The sequence below is a fragment of the Xylocopa sonorina genome, chromosome 7, assembly GCF_050948175.1.
Source record: "Xylocopa sonorina isolate GNS202 chromosome 7, iyXylSono1_principal, whole genome shotgun sequence".
NCBI lineage: Eukaryota > Metazoa > Arthropoda > Insecta > Hymenoptera > Apidae > Xylocopa > Xylocopa sonorina.
This window is the reverse complement of record NC_135199.1, coordinates 13385410-13408376: the sequence shown is the minus strand read 5'-3', so window position 1 is coordinate 13408376 and position 22967 is coordinate 13385410. Positions and strand designations below refer to the sequence as shown.

The window sequence follows — 22967 nt, the reverse complement described above, 5'->3', positions numbered from 1 at the left end:
GGCAGCATTGTTATCATTCTCGCGGATAACTCGAGAACACGCGAGACGAGGAGACAAACATGAGCATTCAACTGTGGGGGGATGCATCAGCGGTATTATGCTTCGTTTCGGGCAAAAACCATTCGATTACGATTTTCGATCTCCAATCTTTTCAGCGAGCGATAACGTTAACGAGCTGAAATCCGCTTGAACGGTAATTACGTTGGAAACGGAAACTCGTTCGAGTATTCTATAAGAACAGCGGTCGACGTCTACCTTCAATTTCTCGGATTTAAGCTATACAATTTTGCTTGCGAGTAAAGACCTATCGATTGAGTCGAACAGAAACTCGATGGTACTACAGTTCCATCTAAAGCGATTATTCAAATTACTTATCGTTATAGATTGTTTCTATTCACAAAACTATACCAATTAAAATTTTATATATATATATCATTATATAAACTATTCATATATACTCTAAATTTTCATTGAGAATCATTGCTAGCATCACTGCGGATAATTGGGAGAATGCCCCGTATATAATTGTTCCAACAGAATGCGATATGTATATATACGATAAATCATTTTTCAAAATATAACATCGTTAACGCTAATAACTTCGTTACGATAATTGCACCAATTACACGCGAATACAAAGAGGATACTTAAATAATCGGAAACGAACATTGATTTCTGTAGGCACGTACAGTAGTGGCGTGGTGGTTTCGATATAACGCGACTGCACGGTCCCCTATGCGCGTCGAATCAAACAAATTTACCTTATGATCGCATATAAAAAATATATAGTAGCTTTTCTGATAATTTCTATGTCTACAAATGTTCATTTCTCTCATTTTCATAAGACTGTAGAAACGCTCATTTACGCAGTCTCTTTCCATGTTTATTCGAAACGAGGCTTTTTGTTCGTAAACGATACGAGCCGGAGATTTTTTCTCGTAGCGGAAACGCTGCAAGAGAGAACTCGTCGATGTCATCGTATCATCGCAGTGCTCCGTTGGAGGCGAGGGTATACACTTGGTAAACGGCACTTAACTCGTCGCGATACACAAATGAGTAGGAAAAGGAATGTGAACGCGCGACGCAAATAGGAATCGAAATCCACGATCGATGCAAGCGTTTACCCCCGCGTGACAATCGATCTCGTTGGAGAATAAATCACGTCCGCTGTTTGAAATTTCATAGCTATCGTCGTACACGGTGTTATCGTCTCCGATAGCACCGTGGATGTTTTACTCGGTGACGCAGCTCGTAACTGCAGGGGGTGGTGAAACGCGACGTTAGAAACGATCGCTCGAACGTGTGTGAAATTCAGCTGGCTACAATTTTACGGCATTAAACGACTCGCGACACGCGCGTACATCTAAATACAGGCACGTCGAGTACATTACACGGTTGTTTGGAAATCTAACAGCAGTTTGCGCTACGAACGGAGTAAAACACGGGTTTTGGCTATTTCTTCCGAGCGTCGGATGGATCGTTCGTGAAATTGAATCGGCAAGATCTCGTCGTATCGCGCTTCCGCGTAAACAGCCGTCGATAGCGCAAACGTTTCTCACGAGACCGACGGTGTAGTCAATGATCACCCTCGGCGGTATCACAATATAGAAAATACATGTAAAATATAAAGAGATAATGGAAGGAAGCCTTAGGGGCATTTATATCTCGGTGTCTTTCGCGTACTTTTCGATCTCCGGGTAGATCGGTGACATCTCGAGAGTGCTTGGCGCGGAAGGCATCGAGGTTGGCGACGCTCCACTCGTCGAGCCGATATTCAACTGACGACAAAGCTCGTCCAGCACTTCGTTGAACATCACCACGTTCATGTTCTGTCCCAGGAAATGAAGCAACAGGAAATCGCCGACCTGGAAATTTACCTACAATTAACGACCGCGTCCCAGTCACGAAACGTATCGTGGATCACGATTGTCTCCGGCTGTTATAGAGAAACCGCATCGGTTTTACGTTACGCGATACGTCGAAATTGTATATACGTAAATAAGGTTGAAATGGATAAACGATCAAGCCTCCGGTCGACCGGTCACCTGTGTCTTTCTGATGAGCGCGCTGACGGTAGCCGAGGAGTCAAACTTGAATCGCTTCTTGAGGATGGTCTCCCGGGTGCTGGGCATCAGAACCACCGCCATGCTGTAGAGCAGCGCGACACCGGACAATACCGCCAGTACGATGAACCAGAACCAGAGGAAGATGTAGATCTTTTCGTTGAGGATGTTCAAAGCGAGAACGCAGAGGGCGTCGAACTTTTGAATGGACCCGGAAGCGCCGAATTTGTGGAAGGTACACTTAGTCACCCGAGGGAACACCTCGACCATTGGGTCGCTGCGCTGCTCTTGATTCATGTTGCTGAACTTCAACACGTCTATGCCGTAAGACAAAAACGCGCCGCCGAGGAACGTGTCGATGAAGAATATATTGCTGACCTGAAAGCATCGTTTCCGTATTATCTAGTAGTCGTGTTGCGGTGATCTCGCTCAAGAGGGAGACGCTTGTACCGCGCTCTTACCACGTTAACGAAGTTGAGGGCCTCGCAGAAGAAGTAACCAGCCGCGTAGGTGTTGTGCAGGCTCAACGTATCCGTTATGTATTTGGCCAACCGCTGCGACTTGGCTTCCCGTTCGGACTTGCTATCGACCAGAATTCCCCTCATGCCCTCGGATATCATTCTGACCTTGCCCTCTTCCCATTGCTTCCATATCCAATGGGGCACGTAGAACAGAACACCTTGGAAGAAGAGCATGAAGGGCACCCACTGATAGTACGAGTGATACCTCCTCTCACCGACGTCGGTGCCCAGACCCGGGTGGGCCACGTGGGTCCCTACCGGTTTCGCATTATTCTGCGGCAGACTGAACGTGTACGTGATCCAGCAGTACGTGTTTATCACGTTCTCTGGCACCCCTCCGTCGCTCAGGCAGTTTATCGGGTCACCTATGGCAAGCGTTACAATTCTCCGTTTACCAGTTACATCGATCCGACAATGTTTGTCGACCTAAGATTATGCAACGAACGCGACTGACGAACGGAACACGCTTGGTTCCGATAAATAACTGCTAGCAGCGTCCTCGAAACGGGACACCGCCAGAGCGCGCGATGTTTAATCGGGACCATCTGCGCGCCCTACGCGCTCCGCCAATACGTTCATTGGAACCGTCGTTTGATCTTCGACCCGAGTCGTCGCTGCTCCGCTCCACCGTTAGATAACGGTATCATTTTTCTTCCTCTTAACTCGCCTCGAGATCGAACGAGAGTAGAACTCTCAGTTTCGGACGCGCGTAGAAATGTACGCCGCCCCCTCGTGATTCGCACGCGAGGTCACAGGTCCGTTTTTAACCGGTATCCTCGTGTAACCGTTAATTGCCGTTAATACGAGAGAAAACAATCTTTACAGGTAAGTTCGATCGCAGACGGGGTTACAGTTTGCGTTTGTCATTCCGAGAAGCCTTGGGTGGGTTTCGCGTAGCTAGAGTTGCACAATTGTTCGAACAACGAAAACTTTCCACAGATTTTGTTTACGGTTAATCTTACGGGAATCGAACGGACGGAACAGGTCGCGGCCGGTTTGCTTACCTATCAAATTACTCGCTGAGACAATGATGCAACAGGCGAACAGGATGGCGGAGGTGATCCTGTAGTGCGCTCTGAACACCATGTTGTCGATGATCGCCTTGTCCACGAGGTATCGCACCTTGACGAACCCGGCCACAGCCGAGACCAACCCGAACACCGCCATCGCTGATGTCCTCGATTACGCAGCGCGTTCCTGGAAAGGACGAAAACGGCGCATCGCGCGTTACAGAGAAAGGTTATGGATCGAGCGCGTACACATCGCGATGTACGACGCGTTCATCTCGAAACGAACGCTCGTGGCAAACTAGTCGCAGCGTTCGAACAATCGCGATCGAAACTCCGCCGAGCCTTTGTCACTGACACGGCCGCGAGCATTTACATTCTCGTCGAGTAAGCCAGTTGCACACGGTGAGTCAATGCACCGGGTGTAACCGAGCAGAGTACAGGGAACGCGAACGTCTCCGATTGCGAGCTCGCGTGACGCTTAATAACGCATCGTGTATCTTGGCTTTTTAATCGGTTAGGGTCTCGACGCTCCTTTCCGCGTCTTCCCCCCTGGCAATTAGCGTTAACGATACGCTCGACAAATTTTATCGTACAGTAGGAGATTACAATGGAAACACATCGAATAACGGAACGCGTAATCTGTTTCTTTGCTTACTCGCCGCGTGTCTTACGTTTGGCGATCTCTTCGACGATGCACACGCGCGGAACTGTGAGAAAGGAGGGAAAGAAAAATATCGTATGTACAATGGTGAAGGAGGAGGAGAGGAAAGAGAGAGTAAGGGACGTGAAAAAGAAGAAATACGAGTTCAAGCTATTCATCGAACAAAAAGCGATTGAAGCGCGATCGTATCGGCCGAGCTTTCGTTTCCGGGCCACTCGAATAGCCAGTTCGCAATTCGCAAGCCTGGAAACGGCAGATGTAAGTAAGCGCAAAGGATCGATATACGCGCGTATGCAAGGGCCCATCGCAGCGCGCCCTTCAGCCCGTTTGATTGTTCTCGCGGTGAAACAAAAGCGCGCGCCCAAGCTTGGCAGCAAGAACTGGCGGATTTTTCATTCGCCGTCGACGCCTCGAAAACACTCTTTTCTTTTCTTCGCTATCGCGATGGCGGCGCGAAAGAGCAAAAAGAAAAGAAGAATGAAAATGTTTCGACGCGACTCGAAACGACCGCCATTTCTGTCGCGACCATTCGGGGCAATTGTCCTCTGGAGCCTCGCGCGACTTTTACTACCGACAACGAGCTCTTTCTTCCGCGTAACGAAATCTTCGGTAAAACGAAGTTTTGCATGCGAGATTATGATTGCTCGAGTCCGTCAAATTTAGACGAAGGTAATTACGCGACGAGCAATTAGCTGAAAGTTCCAAGCCTCGTAGTTAAAGAGCCCCCACGGGCGAGTCGTTAAATAGATGCATATATGGTACGACAGTTTTAGCAACGACAAGTTAACAAGAACCACGGTTGTAAGCAGAAATAGCCGGCTGTAGGACGTAGGAAGTTTATTAGTTAATTAATTGACAGCAGACGAGGCGCGTGCTATTGAGCAGGGTCAATTCGCCAGCGCGCAGGATCGACAGAGTGCTGATCGCGCGCGTTGCATCCCAGACCAGTATTCTCGTCTGCCGAATTCGATCGCGTTTGCGTGGCATTCGTCGCGAAACACTCCCGAAGCTTTGCCATTTTCGCTTCGTAGGGATGCGATCGAGTGTAACGTTGCGGATTGGCTACGGTTACGTGGACTCAGGAACTTTTCTCTTCGTGGAACACCGTTCGTGCGCACGCGCACGCGTACACTGGCAAAAGGGCGGGCGTGCTCGCGTGTAATTTCAGACAGCGGTGTCCGCGGTCGTTTCAACGTGCCGGATGATTTAAAACGATCCACAACTCGTATCGTTCCACGAGTCCCCTGCCGGAATCCTCGAATTATTCCTCCTACGCTTAATACGCGGGACACACGCACGTTTTCTCTATCGATTTCTTCTCTTCGTCCGAGCGAAACCTCTTCCTTTCGTATTCCTCCTCACGAGTCGTCCCTCGCCTGCGCAAATAACGATGCCCGTCGCGAAGTTTGTACAAGCGCGGCGACGGTTCAACAATTCCTTCTCCGCGCTTCTTCGAAACGGTCTCTCGGTTAACGAACATATACATATATATATATATATATACATATACATACATACGTATACAAGTCAAACCAGTTACTCGGATGTTTCTCGTGAAACGGGAGAGGGGGAAGCCAGCCCAGGCTCGCCGGGAGTGGACACGTTGACGACACGAGAAAACGCGACGCTTTCTACACCGCCGACCGCTTCGACGATTATTCAAACAAAGTCGTTGGAACTCCTACACGAAAACTTTTTTCCCCTTACCGGTATTCCTCGAACCAAGTTCGAGGTGTTTCTCTTTTCATTCGATTCTCGTATCGGCCATTCTATTCGATCGTACCTCCGAATGAGAAGTAGTCTGTCTTTCCGCGACGCGGTTGGTGTACATATTTGTACGAGTAACATCGATAATTCCTAAATCACTCGGCGAGAGCTGAGACTGTTTAGTCTAAACATCTTCGAGGTTTATACAAACCACGAGCGTTTAAACAATAGTAGAGATTCTAGGTGTAAATATTATGGCACCGTATTCTCGACAGGAACGTTTCTCGTTCCCAGAGCGGCGGCTTCTGTCCGCACGGAAGGTAATCGACTGGTGTCGGGTTCGAAATTGAAGGCACGGGATCGGAATCCTGGAGAACCGCGAGACGGTGTGGTTTTTTTATCAGCGCGACCACAACCGTCGCGAATCACTGCGATCGGATTACAAGCCAGAGGAACAGGTTTTTCGGATTGCCCGATATTTTCGATGATCCGACCGCATGCGTATACGGCGACAGGAAAAATAAAGATACTCGCACACCGCGAATTTCGAAACCCTGGTGGACACGATATCTTTATTATATTCTTCTTCGATTCAAGTAGAGAGATGGCGACGGTGCGAATACAGAAACGAACGTTCCTAATTAGCTCGGAATTTATGCACGCTGGTAGACAGGAAAATCGATAATCGCAACGAGAGCACGATTCACGTGGGCCGTATGGCGGATTTAACGAAGGGTAATGCCCGCTAATGCGAGCCGAGAAACGAACCATTGCCACTGATTTACGAGCCTCCCGATCTGTTCGAACATCTCCAAGATGTCGACCGCCGCTTACGCGTTTTTACCGGATGACGCGCAGCCGATGATGCAAAAAGTAGTTCGCGGAAAGGAAAAACGTTTACCATTCGCGAATCTCCCTCTTCTCGCGGTATTCACTGCAATTCTATGCTTAATTAGCGTGCGCGAAAAACTGGTGAAACGCGCCTACGTTTAAGTGTACTTGACCTAAATGCAACTTCCACTTGGAATATCGCACCCAGAGGCAATCGCTTATCTCCGTTGCAACACTTCCATGGAGGGTTACTCGCTCAGAGGAATTTCCCCTTTTCTTTTCGTTGTATCGCGTACAATAGTCGCGTGGAATGCTCATCGTAACCTATCAGACTCCTCGTTCGAACGATATCTCTCACGCAGGGGATTAGTTGGAGTTACCATCGATGCAGCTCGTTTTCTCAACGCATTTCTACTCGAGGAAGATATTAAAAGGTGGTCGAATGGAATCGCTGCAGTCTCGACGGGCGTCGTCGCTGCATGAAAGTAGGCAGGGAACAAATGCTCTTTGTTGGCGGCGGAGAATCGAGGAATACGCGGTGGCATGGGCCAGCGGAGCGAGTTATGAAACAGGCCGGCTGGCATTTAGCCGGGCGGTGTTCGCGCGCCGTAATTTATTCCATAGCCGAGAGCTGCGTGTCCAGACTGCGAGAAAACTTTATTAAATGTTTATCGGGCTTCCAGAAGGGCGGCAAGCCGCGGGAATTCTCATGCATTTTCATCAGCTCGAACACCGACCAGCGTAAAGATCGTTGACCTTGATTAACTCACTTCCACGGGCCCGAGTCTCTTCGGGACATAATTAATCCGCCTTATGCCGGTCGTGATATCCGGACGGTCGGATGCGAGTGTCCTTCTAGCTCTATAATATCTGCCAGCATCCGACGAGCGTTGTTAAACTTCGCTCCAAAAGCGAGAGCATTTGCGAACGGAGAAGCTTAACGGTTTCTCTGGTGCAAACGCAGGGGACACCAGACTACTATTGCGTAGGCTGTTTTTTTTGCCGTGACTCGGTGCACGGGGGTTTTACAGTTAGCTGTCGCGTTCGTGGTAACCGCGCCTCGAAACTTTTTAAGAACCACTCGACTGTCCGAACGTGCCTCGTTATACCTTCTCGCTATCACGTTTACTCAAACTCGAGTTGGAAATACTAAACCAGACGCTCGTACGTCGCGATCGAGAAAGCCTCGTTTCTGCCTACAATTTCATCAGGTCGCGAGACCTGCTTTTCCGATAACAGAGCGTACATTCAGGCTGGTTCAAAAGAACGAACGAGGTAAAGGATGAAAGAAGTTGGATGCGCCTGGGTGTCTCAAGGGAATTCTCTGTGAACCGTAAAATTATTCGGTAAACATACCATTCCCTACGGTATCGCGTTCCATTCCCCCTTCTAGAGCTCTAGTAAAAGAACAAAGTTTCTCGAGGCGTAGATAAAAATCGAAGGAGAAAACGGTGATCGAAGGCAAATGAATGATCGAGCGATCACGCTTTCGCGCGGTGCAAAATTGTTCAAGGATGGCTGAGCTACGCTGGCTGAGCTCGCACGTGAGCATACCGCGTATACCACGGAAATCCGCACGCGGCCAGTGATTTCAACGCCGGTTCAGACCGTGTACCGACTTCGACGGAGACGATCGCGTAAAAAACGGCTGCGCTGCTCTCTTCGCCTCGTCTGCGAATCGTATCTCTGTTATCGGGCAGGAACGATATTGCTAGAGTGAAGGGCGCTTGCCTCGTCGTCGAGTGAAAGGTGAATGGCGCCACGATTTTACAGCGTCGATGAAAAAACGAGAAACAAAGAATACGTTCGACTCTCGACGAGATCTCGACGATGTATCGGAAGAGACATTTTACGCGATCGATGGAAGAACGTGTCGCGCGGGAGGACTTATTCAACGTCCCCGATGATATTCGATCGCGATGCGAGAACGACACGGAATGCTTGACCAGCAGCGTGAAACGAAATGAAACAGAGAGAAACGGAAGGCAATGCCGCCTCTGCATCGCCTCGAGATAACGCAGCGCGTTTGTTGCTTCGAATGATACCCTTAAACTTCCGGAAGTAGGTGCGTAGCATCGCGCATGTGGTTTATGAGTCACATGTACGTTAAATCATCGTCGAATATCCAGAAACGTGAATACGCTGGGAACGGTGACAATGGGAACGAAATGAAAAAGGTAGAGAAAGAGCTTCGACCGCGATACGTATATTGTATTTCAATGCACGTAGCTGTGGAGAAACAGGGTTGCTAGCTACACGCATTAACGCTGCCGCAGACGGTGTAACGTAAACTATTCTTTTACGACAAGTGCGCGCGTCGCATAAATATTTAGAATGCATTCGAGCTGGATTTGATCAAGTTTTCAATTAAAACCTCGAGCGATATTTGTAACTCTTGGGCAACGCGACTATCACCGATCGTTAATTAGTCGTAACTCGTAGATATCTCGCAGAATGTCGATTCGGTTCAGCGAACGTGAGTAATTTATAAATATTTTTTGCCTACGATCGCTTTTTATCCCTTCGTCGTCGGCTGTTAAAAAATTTCAAACGGAGAGTTTCAGTCATAGCAGAGATCCGAGAGGTCCGTTCGATCCCCCAGCACTCGAATTCCGGATAAACCAGTTCTGCGACACACGTACGCGCGTCCATGTGTCTTTTATGCTTTGTTACCGCTTTCGAGCCAAGTTACCGACCGCTTTCCCGCCCGGGTATTTTTCTATTAGTCCCACCGAGATCTTTCAGCCGTTGCTTGTTTTTCCCGTCTGTCAACCGGCGCATCTCGAGTAAACGTGACTTAAAACTGTCGAAATTCATTCCAGTTCCTCCCTGATCCAGCTCCAACGTTTGCAGAACGAGGGGATAATTCTTTCAAAAGGAATTACCGCTTCTAACCCCCGACAGAAATCTCGTGCGTTGCCCGTTTCGTCGAGACGATATCGTGGAAGCTGCTGTATTATCTTCGTTAAAGTTTCAACGAGACACGATTAAACTAGGATCTCCGGTATACCGTCGTCGTATACTGGTTCACCGTCACTCCCTCGTCTGGTAGATAATATCGTATATTTATGGTCCTTTGTATGCAAAGGCCCCCATCGTTCTTTATCAGGATTTTATCTCGTGGCAAGGCTCGGACGCCTTATCCAGGAGGTCCCATTTCACTTTTCCATTCAGACGAAAACGCCGGCACGTTCGAATAGTTTTCGAATCGTCTTTGTCTCGATCGAGTGGAACTCGACGTCGGGACTCGAGAAACGACGATCGAAGGACAATGGTGATTATCGTGTGAAGGAATAACCGTAAGTTTAGCGAAAGTCTAAGCCGATTTCCAATTAGCAGTCGATCGATATCTCGAATGACATTAAGATAAAAGTGTACGTCGCGTTCGGTTTTGACGAATATATAATTATGGCGAACGTTTCAACAACTGGAGTCGATTGAACGACCTCGATAAATCATCGGTACGGATATACGCATGGAAAAGCGTTTATTCGAGTGGCGTGTAGTCGTCTAAGATAATTAGTACTTTCGTCTTGTGAGGTTAACGCGTGTTTACGCCATCCTATGATTTTTAATCGGGATTGCATTATAATTGACTAAGCTAACATCTTGGGACATTTTTAAAGCGTGCTTCGAGATAAGTATTATCAAGCCAGTTGTTTTATCGAAATTTGACCAACGTAACGTGGTAGTAAACCACGAGCACAGAAATGTTTGGTATATTCCGAGGAAATGGAACGGTTCCAGTAGTAATCTCCAGCACTGTAGAACACGCGACGCGGGTAAAAAGAAACGGTCGGAAAGTTAGTTTGAACGATACCTTTTCTCGATTCGGGAATGTTGGGTACGCGTCGACAGTCGGTGACAATCCACGCCGGGAAACGACTAGAGATCCCCCGTTCGATTCCGTGGTCGTTTCGTTCTCTCGCGGGCCAATAGCGCGGGAAAACGCGCGTCTATTGGTCGAGCAGCCTGCTATCTTCCGCGCGAGGCGTCACTTTCCTCGAAATCTTCGACGGATGCAACAGCAGAGTTTCCTCCTTCGGCTAGAAATCTGGATACGTATCCACCGACTCTCGAACCACCTCACACCGAGTCACCGATTCTCGCGCGCGCGTCTCGAATTCGCTTTGACCCTCGTTAACGTAATAGCTCGAATCGAATGCGAGAGAAGAGAAAGAGAGAGGGGAAGGATAAGAATGATGAACGCGTCGTGACGAGAGTTAATGCCTGACGCGGCACCTCTCTCTCTCTCTCTCTTCCTCTTTCTTCCCCGTGGTTACCCGTCGACGCCGCGTCAACCGGCGTGAATGAGCGTATTTTCGAAATTTTTTCCAAGCTCGAGACGAGGCCGCGTAACGCACCAACGGGGCCCGGCGTACCAACAGCAACTGAGCCGAGAGTTAGGGACTCGTTCTGGGCCCCACCGCTCCCCGCCATCTTGCCTCGCCGAGTTACCAGCGTGGGGGCGACTCTATCAGGTGCGTATAGTCGCCTTTGGAAATTACCAACGCGACTACGATTCAACTGTGAATCGACTGCACCGCGCGTTACGCTACTCTCGATCTCTTTGCTTTACCAATCTTTTATTTTCACAGATGTTACCCCGGTAAAACGACGTCTGTTCTCCGACTGTTTGCCGCGTAAGCATACGGTGACGAATCGTCGCACCGGAAAACGTTGTTCCCTAAACGTTGTATCCTGTAACTTTCAGATACGAATACATGCAAGGTGTACAAATTTCATCCGTTTTATTTTCCGCGTGTCGAACCAGCCTCTATCTCGGGCGAGTTCGAGTCGAAATTTTCGATTGGTATCACCGGGTCTGTAAAGAGCAACCGCATCCGCAGCATCAGAGAACAGAGGGGAAACATGTTTCTTTCTCTGTCCGTGGAGCTCAAGGTTTTCAGCTCGGTGAATACACGGTAACCATGCCGGGAACCTGTTCCCCTCTGTAAGAGAAGGTACACTTTGGCTCTTTAAAACTTCTCCTCGTGCGTCCTCCCCTTTCGGCCTCCTTTCTCTTTGCTTCTTCGATTTTTTCTTTTCACTTCACAAATGAAATCACACGTTCAACCTTCTTAAACGGATTATTAGGAAGTCCACCAAATTCTTGACACGCTGTTAAGATATTGTTTCGTCGTTCCTTCTTTCGTCTCGAACGGTTTTTCAACTTTATCGCGATAATAATGTTTCATCACGAGCCTATGGAATTATTTGAAATACGCTCGACGATACAAAGTAGCGCTTCGTGTAGAACGACCTTGTCCTCTAGTGAATATAAAATTTGCATAACCTCGTTTAATAAATTTCTGATGTAACGCTGGTTATGCTACTCGATTTGCTCGCATCCACGCACGGCTAACGGTTCTGCGTAACGACCGCGGACGACAGGATTTTTTCTCGTCGGATCCTTTGAAAAGTTTACGTCACACTTGGAATCAGGCTGGACGGTTTCACGCCTCGGTGTATCAAGTCTGGCGGTGGACAAAAACTAAATCGCTCGTATAATATATCATATGTATCATATACTTAATTAGCAGGTGTCATCGGTGGTTAAGTTACACCCCAGTTTTGGGCACGTATCGAACAAACAGCAACATTTATTACCCGTGTCGTAATAATTATTATTATTTCTAATGAGCGTGCCCCGCGGGCTCTGGCAAGCGTGCACTGCCCTCTACGCGTCTTGCTTTCTCGTCCCTCTTCGTCCGTCTTTCGATCTAACGTATAGCTTCCTTGTTGGAATAATGCGATGGGTATGGGGCGAAAACGGCCGGCCGCATAACCCACGTTCGGGACCTCTGTTTCAGGGTTTCCCAATCCTTGGGATTCTCCGAATCCACCGACTAGAGTTGCACGCGTTACACGAATTATATTCATCTTGCGAAGGAACGTTCGAGTTCTAAGTAGAAACCACGGTAAGACAGTGCCATTAAAATTATTGCAGGTAGATGAGAGAATGGATTTCTGAAAATGGAAGCGGGTGGCCAGGAAAAGGTTGGCAAAGGTTGGGAAACGCTGGCACACTATTCTCCCCGTAAGGTAGTCCTTTTCTTTTTGCCCTCGCCTCGGCGTAGCACGGTGCTGGCGTTGTTCTACTCCGGCCCAGGGCTGTACGATGAGAGAGGTAACGCGTCGGCCGAGGGGAAAAAAGCGCTTAGGTATGGGGAGTTCCATGGTAAGCGTGGCTACCGACACGCTGCTACCTTGCTTGAAAGAAATTTAATGAATGGTAGCGATCGTCAAACTTAATAAGCGTACGCGTGCTATTGCGAACCGAGCTCTATATCTCCTCTTTTTTAATTCCCGTCCCAGGGTAGAGAAGATCTCTACTCTGCGTCGCATCGCGTCTCTTTAGGCTCGCGTCGACGAGCATCCTTTCGTAACAGATGCGAGTACGTTTCGTAGGTGTCGGATTTAGAGACGCGAATGATCGTAGGTAAGAAATATGAAACGAATATGGAGAGCGACGAAAAACTGAGAAAGGTTCGCGGCTAATCGCGCTTAATCACGCGTTATTTGATCTAATTGAGATCGTGGGGGCTGGAGGATTTGGCCCTGACATCTATTACTACTATCGCCGCTGCTGTGTATCTTCAGCCGGAGAGGCCGAGGCGGCACGAAACTGCAACTGCAGCCAGGGAGCGACGGGAGCGCGGGCACGAGTCGCCGCGGCCAGACCGTTCGTGTTCGAGCACGTATAACGCGCGACTGTGTGCGAGCGTACCCTCGGGCGAGCCAGACTCGACGTTCCTCTTCCCACGAACCCTTTCCTATACGTACGAGTCTCGTTACTCGTTCCGGGATCAGGAAACACTCCTATTAAGGCCGTTTTACACGGCCTCGTGAAACCGCTCCGCGCCGTCCAATGCAGCTACGAATTTTCCTCTTACACGACCATCCTTCCCGTTACCATCGCGTAACACGCGATCGTAACCGCTCCATTTTCTCGATAATTACATTTTCCTTACTTCCACGTGATAAAAAAAACTACGCGATGAAACGTATCTCCTTGTTATCGACGTTGGTTGACACCGAGCGGTCGTTACCGATAATGCTAACCAGTAAGTGAGAAAAAAAAGGGAGTTACTCTTCGATAATGAATATCGGTAGCCGAAGAAAGAAATTTTGATTATTTCGTATCGCTTCGTAAATGCCAAGGAATGTAACCTTTTTGCATCTGGACTCGCACGAACCTCTGATATTTGACCGAGAACAGGAAAAAAGCAGAGTTAATTAGCTTGTTGCATAGCGAGAGGACTAAGGCGGAATATATAATATGTATAAAGGAGAGCGCAAAGAGCTGGGCGAAGCGAACGTCGGGTAAATAATTGATTGTCAGTTTGAAACAGAAACAGGAGTCCACCAACTCGCGGGCGGTACCTGCATAATTACAGCGTTTAAAGCTACCGAAGTTCGCGGAGGATTCGCCTGGCAGGTGAAAAGTTCAGCAGTCGGCAATTTCGTCGACTCGCAACCTAAATTAGCCGGAGCGTAAACCGTCTTAAAATCGCTTTCGCTGCGTTTCAATTGTTTCGAGTGTCTTCGTTCTCTGGATTCTCGGTTGTTCGTCCGGTGGTCGTAAGTTCGAGGAAACGTAGGCCGTAATGGAAAGTTCCCGAGGCAATAATTTATCCGAGCCGGTCGGAGGTGCGAAGTTTTGGAAGAGTCGTTGGAATAAAAGGTTTCGAAATTTCGACCGATTATATTTCCTTTACAATTGAGCCTCCGATTCGTTTAACCGGCGATAACCGGTTCCAACGTCCCGTCTCCTCACGGTCTTTCATTATCGCTGTCCGTTTCGATTACCTCAATTTTGCTGCGCGTTGCGTAATCAACGCTCGCCGAAGATTAATCCGGCGAGCAGTAATCGTAAGTTTCACCGGCGACGGGTTGGAACAGTTGGTAAGTCTGGCAATATCATCGAAAAGGGACCGGGGGTAGGTGTCTCGAGGCAACTCGGCTGGCTCGGTGAGAAACGAGCGACGAGGGAAGCACTCGAGCGGGCTGAATATATCCGATATCTTTGGAATGGGACATAGGTCCCAACGACGTGGCGGACATTGCCTGTACCTGTCTCCACGCATCGAAGTCTGCCTGCTCAACCGGCATTCCATCAACAGGGTCCCGAGGGGGGGACCTTTCAGGATCCTCAGGACCGTACCGTGAGACGGCCTTTTCGAATTTCCACCGAAAACCCACCGAAGAACGTTGATTTTTTGTTTTTTTAATTCTTGCGCACAGAGAGATACATTGAATATTCTTTCTGTTCTATTAAAACATTCTTTTGTCTTTCGAGAAAGACTCGAGCGGATGTCGGTAAGATATACATATACCGTCGTAGCTGGGAGGTTTGCGAGGGCGTACCGAACGAACAGGATCGTAGACCCACAGATAGACTTTATACAGCAATGTCGCGTATGAACGCGACCAACGAGCACAGGATTTCCCTAACACGGTTATGGCGCAGGGTCATCGAACGCTATCGGCACGTTCGAGATTCCCAGGTCATTATCGAGCGGATCGATGTTCGCGATTAACGCGTCTACGTCAGAGCGAAATTGACTTCTCTCGTGAAAAAGAGAAGAAGAAAAAGAAAAAGAGCTGCTCGTTCGTCGATGCAAATTCCGACAGAAATGCATGTAAACGCGCGGCTAGAGAGGCGAAGAGTCGGAGGCGAGACGAAGCGTGCGGCGTATAGCTGCATTCCTGCGAGGTGAAGGGGCCACGCGAGGATCCTGGCGAGTAGCCGGGGCTGTAGGGCCCCGACGCGCGTTCGCGAACACGTCGGCCCTATGGCATGCGGCCGTCTGGGGTCATGGGAAGTTAAGTATACCGCTCGACCGCTTCAGACGTAAACTTTGGAAACCGACGCAAAAACCTAGTTCAATTCGATCCGATGGATCTTCTTCCTCTTCTTCGAATTCGTTCATGCGGAACCATGTTCGCTTTGAATGTTTCAGAAAGTTGGGCTTGGACCTGGTGCCCCGTCAGGGGGCCCACATGGTGGACCCGGATACGATGTCAGTCGTCGAGCTTTATCACGTGGTAATTAAAACAGAGTTCCAACGATACTTTTGTTAGAGTAGGCGCTACGACCGGCCGAAAAACCGTGCGAGAAACGTGACCCAGCGAGCGTACCGAACCGGCTGACTCCGCGCTCGAGAAGGAAAGGGGGGAAAACGATGAAACGATGGAGAGATAAAGGAGAAGGAAAGGATACGTACCCGTGCACGTATTTCGTTGCGCGTGTATCGTTGGGGTTCGTTGAAATTCTAGCCAGAGCGTTGACCATTTCGAATGCTTGGCTAGAATCGAAACGAAGCCGGGGCCTCGGGGGTAGATTCGACGCACGCGAACGGCCGCGCGACGTGAAATTTTCAATGCCCCACGGATCGATCGAGACTCCCCATGCTCGTAATTCATCGTTCGAATAGTTTGTCGCGAAGCTGGAGAACGTTTCTCGCATACGAACAGGACCGGTGAGAGTTTGTCGATTTCAGCACGTCCAAAGCGCGGAGAACTCGCAGGGAGCTTCGGCTAGAGGTACTCTACGGCGTAAAGAGCACAAGAAGGTCCTGACGCATCACCTCTACTTCTATATGAAGGATTTCGGCCACTCGATCGGCGAGGACGCGGAGATCTACTTCTCTCTGTACGACGCGAAACGGAATCAATACTTGAGCGAGCGTTTCCTGGTGCGTATCTCGAAGGAGGGGTTCTCCAGCTTCATCGAGAAGATCCACGGGAACTGCACGATCTTCACGGACCTCGGTAACTCGGACCTTAGCAGGGATCTGTACATGGTCGCGCACGTGATGCGATGCGGGAGAATGCTCTACTCCGACTCGAGCAAAAACAAAGCGGGGACCGCCACTTACAGGCGACCCCATGGCGTAGCCGTGCTCTCGCTCGCCGAAGCCACGCAAGATCACAACGAGGAACTCGAGATGACGTTCAAGGTAAACGCTATTCTTCCTCCTACGGTTTCTCTTCTGTCGGAATTCCAATTCTAAACGTGAGAAACGACCCAACGATCCCGATCATTTCCATTCCAGGTGTGCCAAGGGGAAGAGAAGGACTTCCATCAGCTCCACGAGCAGATAATTCGCAACAACAAGTGTTCCCCGCTCCCGGGGCAGCCTAATTACGGGATAGTGATCTCGTTGCGCATGCTGCACGGCGAATTGTCACAGGTCCGGGAGGAGAATCCTCTGCTGTTCAAAAATATCTGCCTGACGAAGAAGCTTGGCTTTTCCGACGTGATCATGCCTGGCGACGTGCGTAACGACTTGTACCTGAAACTGGAACGCGGCGAGTTCGAACGAGGCGGAAAATCGACGGGCAAGAACATCGAGGTGTCGTCATTAACGAGACGTAGTCTGGTTCAGTCTGGTTTGGCATCGAGAATGCGTTGATACTTAAATATCGTGGTTCGTAGGTGACCATCCTGGTCCTGGACGCGGACGGACAGCCTTTGGAGGGATGCTTGTTCGGCGCCGCAGGAGCGGAGGGTAGCTCCGAATACCAAAGCTTGGTCATATACCATCACAACAGCCCGTCGTGGGCAGAGACGGTTCGATTGGCGATACCTATAGACAAGTTTTACGGGAGCCACGTTCGCTTCGAGTTTCGCCACTGTTCAAGTATGTAACGGGAATTCCTTCGAGTATCGATTACATACGATCATCGTTGTTAACACGGAGTTACTTTGCGGATGTAGCACGGGAGAAGAACGACAAGAAGCTGTTCTCGTTCGCGTTCGTGCGTCTCATGGAACCCGGAGGAGCCACGCTTCAGGATGGTCCCCACGAGCTGTACATCTACAAGTGCGAGGATCGGTCCAAGTTGGACTCGTTGAGTTACCTGTCTTTGCCCAGCAGCGCTCGAGAACCGAACGCAACAGGTACCTTTAAGGATATCGGTGAACAGTTTCTGAGAATCGAGATCCGCGTGGTTTCGTTTCACGCGTTTCGCTTTACGTTTATCGGTCAGGTTCGCCAGCGTTCTCCAGGTCCGCGAAGGAGGCCGTATTCGTGCACACGTTGCTGTGCAGCACGAAGCTGACGCAAAACGTCGATCTGCTGAGCCTGCTCCAATGGAAGGCGCACCCGGAACAAATCTCGGAGGCTCTCGGTCGCGTGTTGCGGCTGGACGGCGAGGAGTTGGTGAAATTCCTGCAGGACATCTTGGACGCGCTCTTCTCGATGTTTCACACGGAAGATGGGAACTCCACGGCTCATTCGGGCCTGGTCTTCCAGGTGCTCGTCTCCATCTTCAGCCTGCTCGAGGATTCCAAGTTCGAGCACTTCAAGCCGGTGATGGACGCGTACATTTCCGGTCACTTCGCAGCCGCGCTGGTCTACAAGGGTCTCCTGAGCAGCGTGCAACATTGCGCGGACTGGGTGACCGCTGCGGAGAAACAGGAGCCTATAATCAAGTGTTTCCGGTCCTTGGAGTACATTTTCAAGTTCATCATCCAGAGCCGTTTGTTGTTCGCCAGAGCCACCGCCGGCCAGTACGAGGACAGCTTCAAGCGAGATCTCTATTGCGTGTTCGCCGCGTTGAACAAGATGCTGGGCATTCCGTACGAGATGGTGCTTCATTCCCAGATAGCTTTACTTTACTCGATCTCAGCGGTATTCGAGCAATTGATCGCCGTGCTGCCCGTGTTGGAGGTGGCGAAGCTGACCTGCACGATGCTCGACTCGATGCCACGGGAACCGCCGCCGCAACTGACACAGGCCAAGCTGACCGCTATCAAGAATCTGACCACATCCTCTTTGTTCCAAGAGGACGACGAGAGCAGGAATCTGTTGCTGGTCACGATGTGCAGACACTTGAGGATTCATCTGGTTCGACGCGAGGAGCTTCGATCCTGCACTGAGATCCTCGGCGAGATCCTGAGCTTCTTGCACAAAAGGGGACGGGATACGAACAAAGTGAACAACTGCATCCACCACGACGTGGAGACGTTATGTCTCTCGATTCTGGACGTGTTGATACAGACGATTCTGATCGTGATAAACACCAGCGGGCCGGTGTTGGGCTGTCTGGTGGCTTGCCTGATAGGGCTGTTGCAGCTACTCGACGAGTATCACTACGCTCGACTCTGGGAGGAGCTGGCTCACGCCGGCGAACGAAAACCGTTGAAGGATTTTCTTCTGAGAGTGTTCTTGGTACTCCGCGATCTCGTCAGGCAGGAGGTGTTCCCGCCTGACTGGCTGGTAATTAGGATGCAGGCGAACAACGTAATTCTCAAGTCGCTGCAAGAGCTCGCGCAGCCTCTCGCCTTTCGTTTCTTGCACGGTAGCTTCGATTCTCAACTCTGGTCGACGTACTTTAATCTAGCCGTAGCGTATCTCACCCAGCCGTCTCTCCAGCTCGAACAATTCTCCGAGGTGAAGCGCGAAAAGATCGTCGAGAAGTACGGGGACATGAGAGTGTTGATGGGCTTTCAAATACTCTCGATGTGGTCCCACTTGGGCGACCGTAAGTTGGAGTTTATACCTGGAATGGTCGGGCCGTTCCTAGAGGTAACTCTGGTGCCCGAAAGCGAGCTAAGAAAGGCCACCTTGCACATTTTCTTCGACATGATGGAGTGCGAACAGAGAGCACGTGGCAGCTTCAGGTCCGTGGAATCCGAGTTGATCGATAAACTTGATATCTTGATCAGCGAGAACAAAGGTGACGATGAGTACAGACAATTATTCAATACCATGTGAGTATTCATCGTTTTCTCACGATATTTCTAATTGAAGATTCCATTTGAATCTATTAGCTCGTCACGCGCGGATAGAGACAGTGATATTTGAGCCGTAACGAGGTGTAGAAAGTTAAACGCGCGTCACGAGCTAATTGATGACAATCGTACCGGTAATTAAAATTGTTTGTCATCCGACTTCCGTTTTCTAAATTTCATGCCACGTTAGGGAGCATCTTAGCGCCGTGTAAGTGCATCGGTGTGAGCGTATTCTCGTGTCCACGCGAACGGAACGTTTAAATCATCGTGTTCTATTTCTGTCCGCAGATTATTGGACAGAGTGCAGTCAGAAGATCCAGCCTGGAAGGACAGCGGAACCGCTTTCATCACGTCAATTACGCGTTTACTGGAAAGACTGTTGGACTACAGGAGCGTAATTCAGGGGGACGAGAATCGGGACAAGCGTATGTCGTGTACCGTTAATTTACTGGTAAGCGGAAAATGGGAGATGGTACTTGAATCTAGAGGAAATGGAAAAAAAGAATACGAGATTAACAATTCTCTCCTTATTCTTCCCAAAGAATTTCTATAAGAACGAGTTTAACCGAAAGGAGATGTACCTGCGTTACATTTATAAACTGCACGACCTGCATCTGGCGGCTGAAAATTACACGGAAGCTGGCTTTACGATGAAGCTGTACGCCGACCAGCTCGGCTGGGGTTCCACGATTTTGCCGTCGGATCATTCTCATCCCCAACAGCCGGAATGGCAGAGAAAGGAGGTCCTGTATCATAAGATAATCTACTATTTGGATCGTGGCAAGTGCTGGGAGAAGGGGATCCCTTTGTGCAAAGAGCTGGCGGTGCTATACGAGACCAGACTGTACGATTACGCGAAACTGAGTCACGTGTTGAAGTTGCAAGCCGAGTTTCTCGATAACATACTGACGCAGCTTCGACCGGAACCGGAGTATTTTAGAGTAGGCTTCTACGGTCTTAGTTTCCCTCTCTTTGTTAGGGTAGGTGCCATCCTGTCTATGCGGAGACATTTTCTCCTCGACGAACGAGACTGGTAATCCTCCCGGTTATGATCTTACAGAATAAGCTGTTCATTTATCGCGGTCTAGAGTACGAGAGAATAGGGGCATTCACGCAACGACTGCAGACTGAATTTCCAAGCGCACAAATACTGATGAAGAACTCTCCGCCCGACGAGAGCATTCTTTCCTCCGAGGGACAGTGTAAGCCTACTTATACGTATACCTTCTCTCCTTTATTCAACGAGCAGAGCTCTGTACCTTGTCACGATTACGGAAACGTGTCGTTTTAGATATACAAATATGCAACGTGAAACCGATCCCCGAAGAGAGCAGTCTAGCCTGTCGCGGAGCAGAGGTGCCGGATCGAGTGGTCGCGTTCTATCTGGTGAACGACGTCCGTAAGTTCATCTTCGATCGACCGCTTCACAGGGGCCCCGTCGATCGCGAGAACGAGTTCAAGTCCCTCTGGATCGAGAGGACAACGTTAACCACCGAGGCGAAGCTGCCTGGAATACTCAGGTGGTTCGAGGTGATCGAGAAGAGGTCCGAGCTACTGGCGCCTGTACAGTACGCCTGCGAGACTATGTTGACCGTGGAACGTGAATTAAGAAGACTGGTCGCGCAATACACTGCCGAACCCCATCGAAACATAAACCCGTTCAGCATGCGGCTGCAGGGTATCATCGATGCGAACGTGATGGGCGGCATCACCAAGTACCAGGAAGCCTTTCTAACCGCCGAGTTTGCCCGACAAAATCCCGATATGGTGCCACACGTGAACAGGCTGAAGGGTTTGATCCTGGATCAAATGAGCGTGTTAGAGGCCGGGTTGAACTTGCACGGGCAAATCGCGCCAGCCGGTGTGCAACCGCTCCACAAGAGACTGAACGAGAGGTTCACGCAGCTGAAGCAGAACCTCGGCCCGTTGGCAAGGCAACGGACCATCCACCAGGACAGCATCGTCAAGTAATTATCGGCTGCGAATAGAGAATTAGAGCAGAGAAATAAATTCAGACGCACAACCTGTTATTTTCGTTTGTTATCTTACGTTTAAACCTTTCCAGTTCACCGTTACCTCCGCTACCCGTTACCGAGAAACAACGGCCGGCTACGTTAGAAACAGCCGGCTCTAGAATGTCTCACGCGGACAGCGACGGGCTTCCCGAGGACGAAGGTTTCTATACGAAGGTAGACGGGGGACCACCGCCTATCCCGCAACGAGAGGTACGGCCTCGTTCAGTGGGATACGGGACCACTCCGCCTAGACCTACGCATCAGAGAACTTTGAGCAAGCCTCTCAGCCCAAAGTTCCCACTGAGACATTCTCTGCCCACGCCAACGGATGCCGTCGATCAGACCGGGCTGAGGACTTCGTGGAGCGAACCTGGTCCTGAACCAGCGCCGCCGTTGCCACCCAGAGGATGTAGTACGTTTCGCGCCATCTTACAAATCAAATGAAACTTTGTCAATAACGTTTCGAACAGTACTCGACGCGTAATTTGATCTGTGCGCGCGAACTGGAATCATTTTGTCGTCGATTGGTCCACGAACCGCGCGCAGTATCGAATTTTTCGAGTTTCCAACGACCGATAGCTAATTGTATCTAATCAAACGTTTCAGCGCCGGACAAGAGGGACTCGAACACGAACACGGTTGTACCGCCAGCACCGCCGAAACGTTTAACGTACAAACGTAACGCGGAGTGGAGTACGGACGACGATTCGGAGGCGCAGAACGAGCCGAACGACCTCCGCGACAGCGGCATATCGACTGCCAGTCTACTAGATTTCCAGTCGCATTTGACCAACTTAAACAACCTCGGTTACGAGGACTTCGAGCCGCGGACAAGGTGTAACGATATCATGAATATCTCACCACCGTCCGTGATAAACGCGTTGAACGTCTCCACGGGGAACTTCGCGAGCGGCACGCACTCTTTGCCGGGTCAAGAGGTAATTAAACGTATCAGTAATATATAGAGGTAATCATAACAGTAATCGTTCGTTGCGCGAACGTTCGATCCTTATCGCGTGAAAATGTTTGCCATATTTTAGGTAAGTCCACCGCCGATACCACCCAAGGCCCATCAAGACACCCCGTCGGCTCCGTCTACCCTGGAACGAGCATCGAATCGTTCGCAGTCTCACGGTCATTCGGAGAATTACTCGGTCCCGAAGCTGCAAACGCTGTCGATGGCGTCCGATACCGAGAGCACTGTCTAGCAACGATGAATCTCCTAGTCGTAGCGTTTAATTGTGATGCGCGTGTGCCACAGTCGAGCAGATCCGATATCGTTGACGGGTAAAAAGCACGTAACTAACAATTGGATCCAATTTGGGTTCGCGCAGCAAAGTCTCCGACACTTGCGCATCGTCATATAAATATAAATATACGTTATTGTCGCGTAAGAGGAATCCTGTAATAATCG

General features: G+C 49.7%; 3 protein-coding genes across 5 annotated transcripts in view; 1 reads left to right on the top strand and 2 right to left on the bottom strand.

The window, feature by feature from the left end:
- Spg (dedicator of cytokinesis spg) overlaps positions 1-22823 on the top strand; it is a 30091-nt gene extending 7268 nt beyond the window's left edge. Inside the window, exons 5-18 of one of the 2 annotated variants that reach the window (XM_076898494.1) lie at positions 15760-15844; positions 16300-16758; positions 16855-17154; positions 17238-17442; positions 17520-17702; positions 17792-19517; positions 19729-19746; positions 19827-19989; positions 20081-20518; positions 20599-20740; positions 20830-21505; positions 21604-21965; positions 22160-22491; positions 22594-22823. In XM_076898494.1, coding sequence (XP_076754609.1) covers positions 15760-15844; positions 16300-16758; positions 16855-17154; positions 17238-17442; positions 17520-17702; positions 17792-19517; positions 19729-19746; positions 19827-19989; positions 20081-20518; positions 20599-20740; positions 20830-21505; positions 21604-21965; positions 22160-22491; positions 22594-22761 — 5257 coding nt within the window. In that variant the 3' untranslated portion in view covers positions 22762-22823. The remainder of the gene's footprint in view (positions 1-15759; positions 15845-16299; positions 16759-16854; positions 17155-17237; positions 17443-17519; positions 17703-17791; positions 19518-19728; positions 19747-19826; positions 19990-20080; positions 20519-20598; positions 20741-20829; positions 21506-21603; positions 21966-22159; positions 22492-22593) is intronic. The other variant, XM_076898495.1, reaches the window with a different exon arrangement.
- On the bottom strand, positions 1466-10778 carry Inx3 (innexin 3). The gene is made up of 5 exons (XM_076898091.1): positions 10614-10778; positions 3589-3781; positions 2525-2949; positions 2046-2441; positions 1466-1865 (listed from the first exon to the last, which is right to left on the bottom strand). The coding sequence occupies exons 2-5, from the start codon at positions 3749-3751 to the stop codon at positions 1659-1661; spliced, it is 1191 nt and encodes a 396-aa protein (XP_076754206.1). The 5' UTR covers positions 3752-3781; positions 10614-10778; the 3' UTR covers positions 1466-1658.
- The window catches only part of Stan (protocadherin-like wing polarity protein stan), a 30287-nt gene continuing 20082 nt past the window's right edge, over positions 12763-22967 (bottom strand). The window contains exon 15 of one of the 2 annotated variants that reach the window (XM_076898492.1): positions 12763-13006. The gene's annotated coding sequence lies outside the window, so the exon portion shown is untranslated. The remainder of the gene's footprint in view (positions 13007-22967) is intronic. The other variant, XM_076898493.1, reaches the window with a different exon arrangement.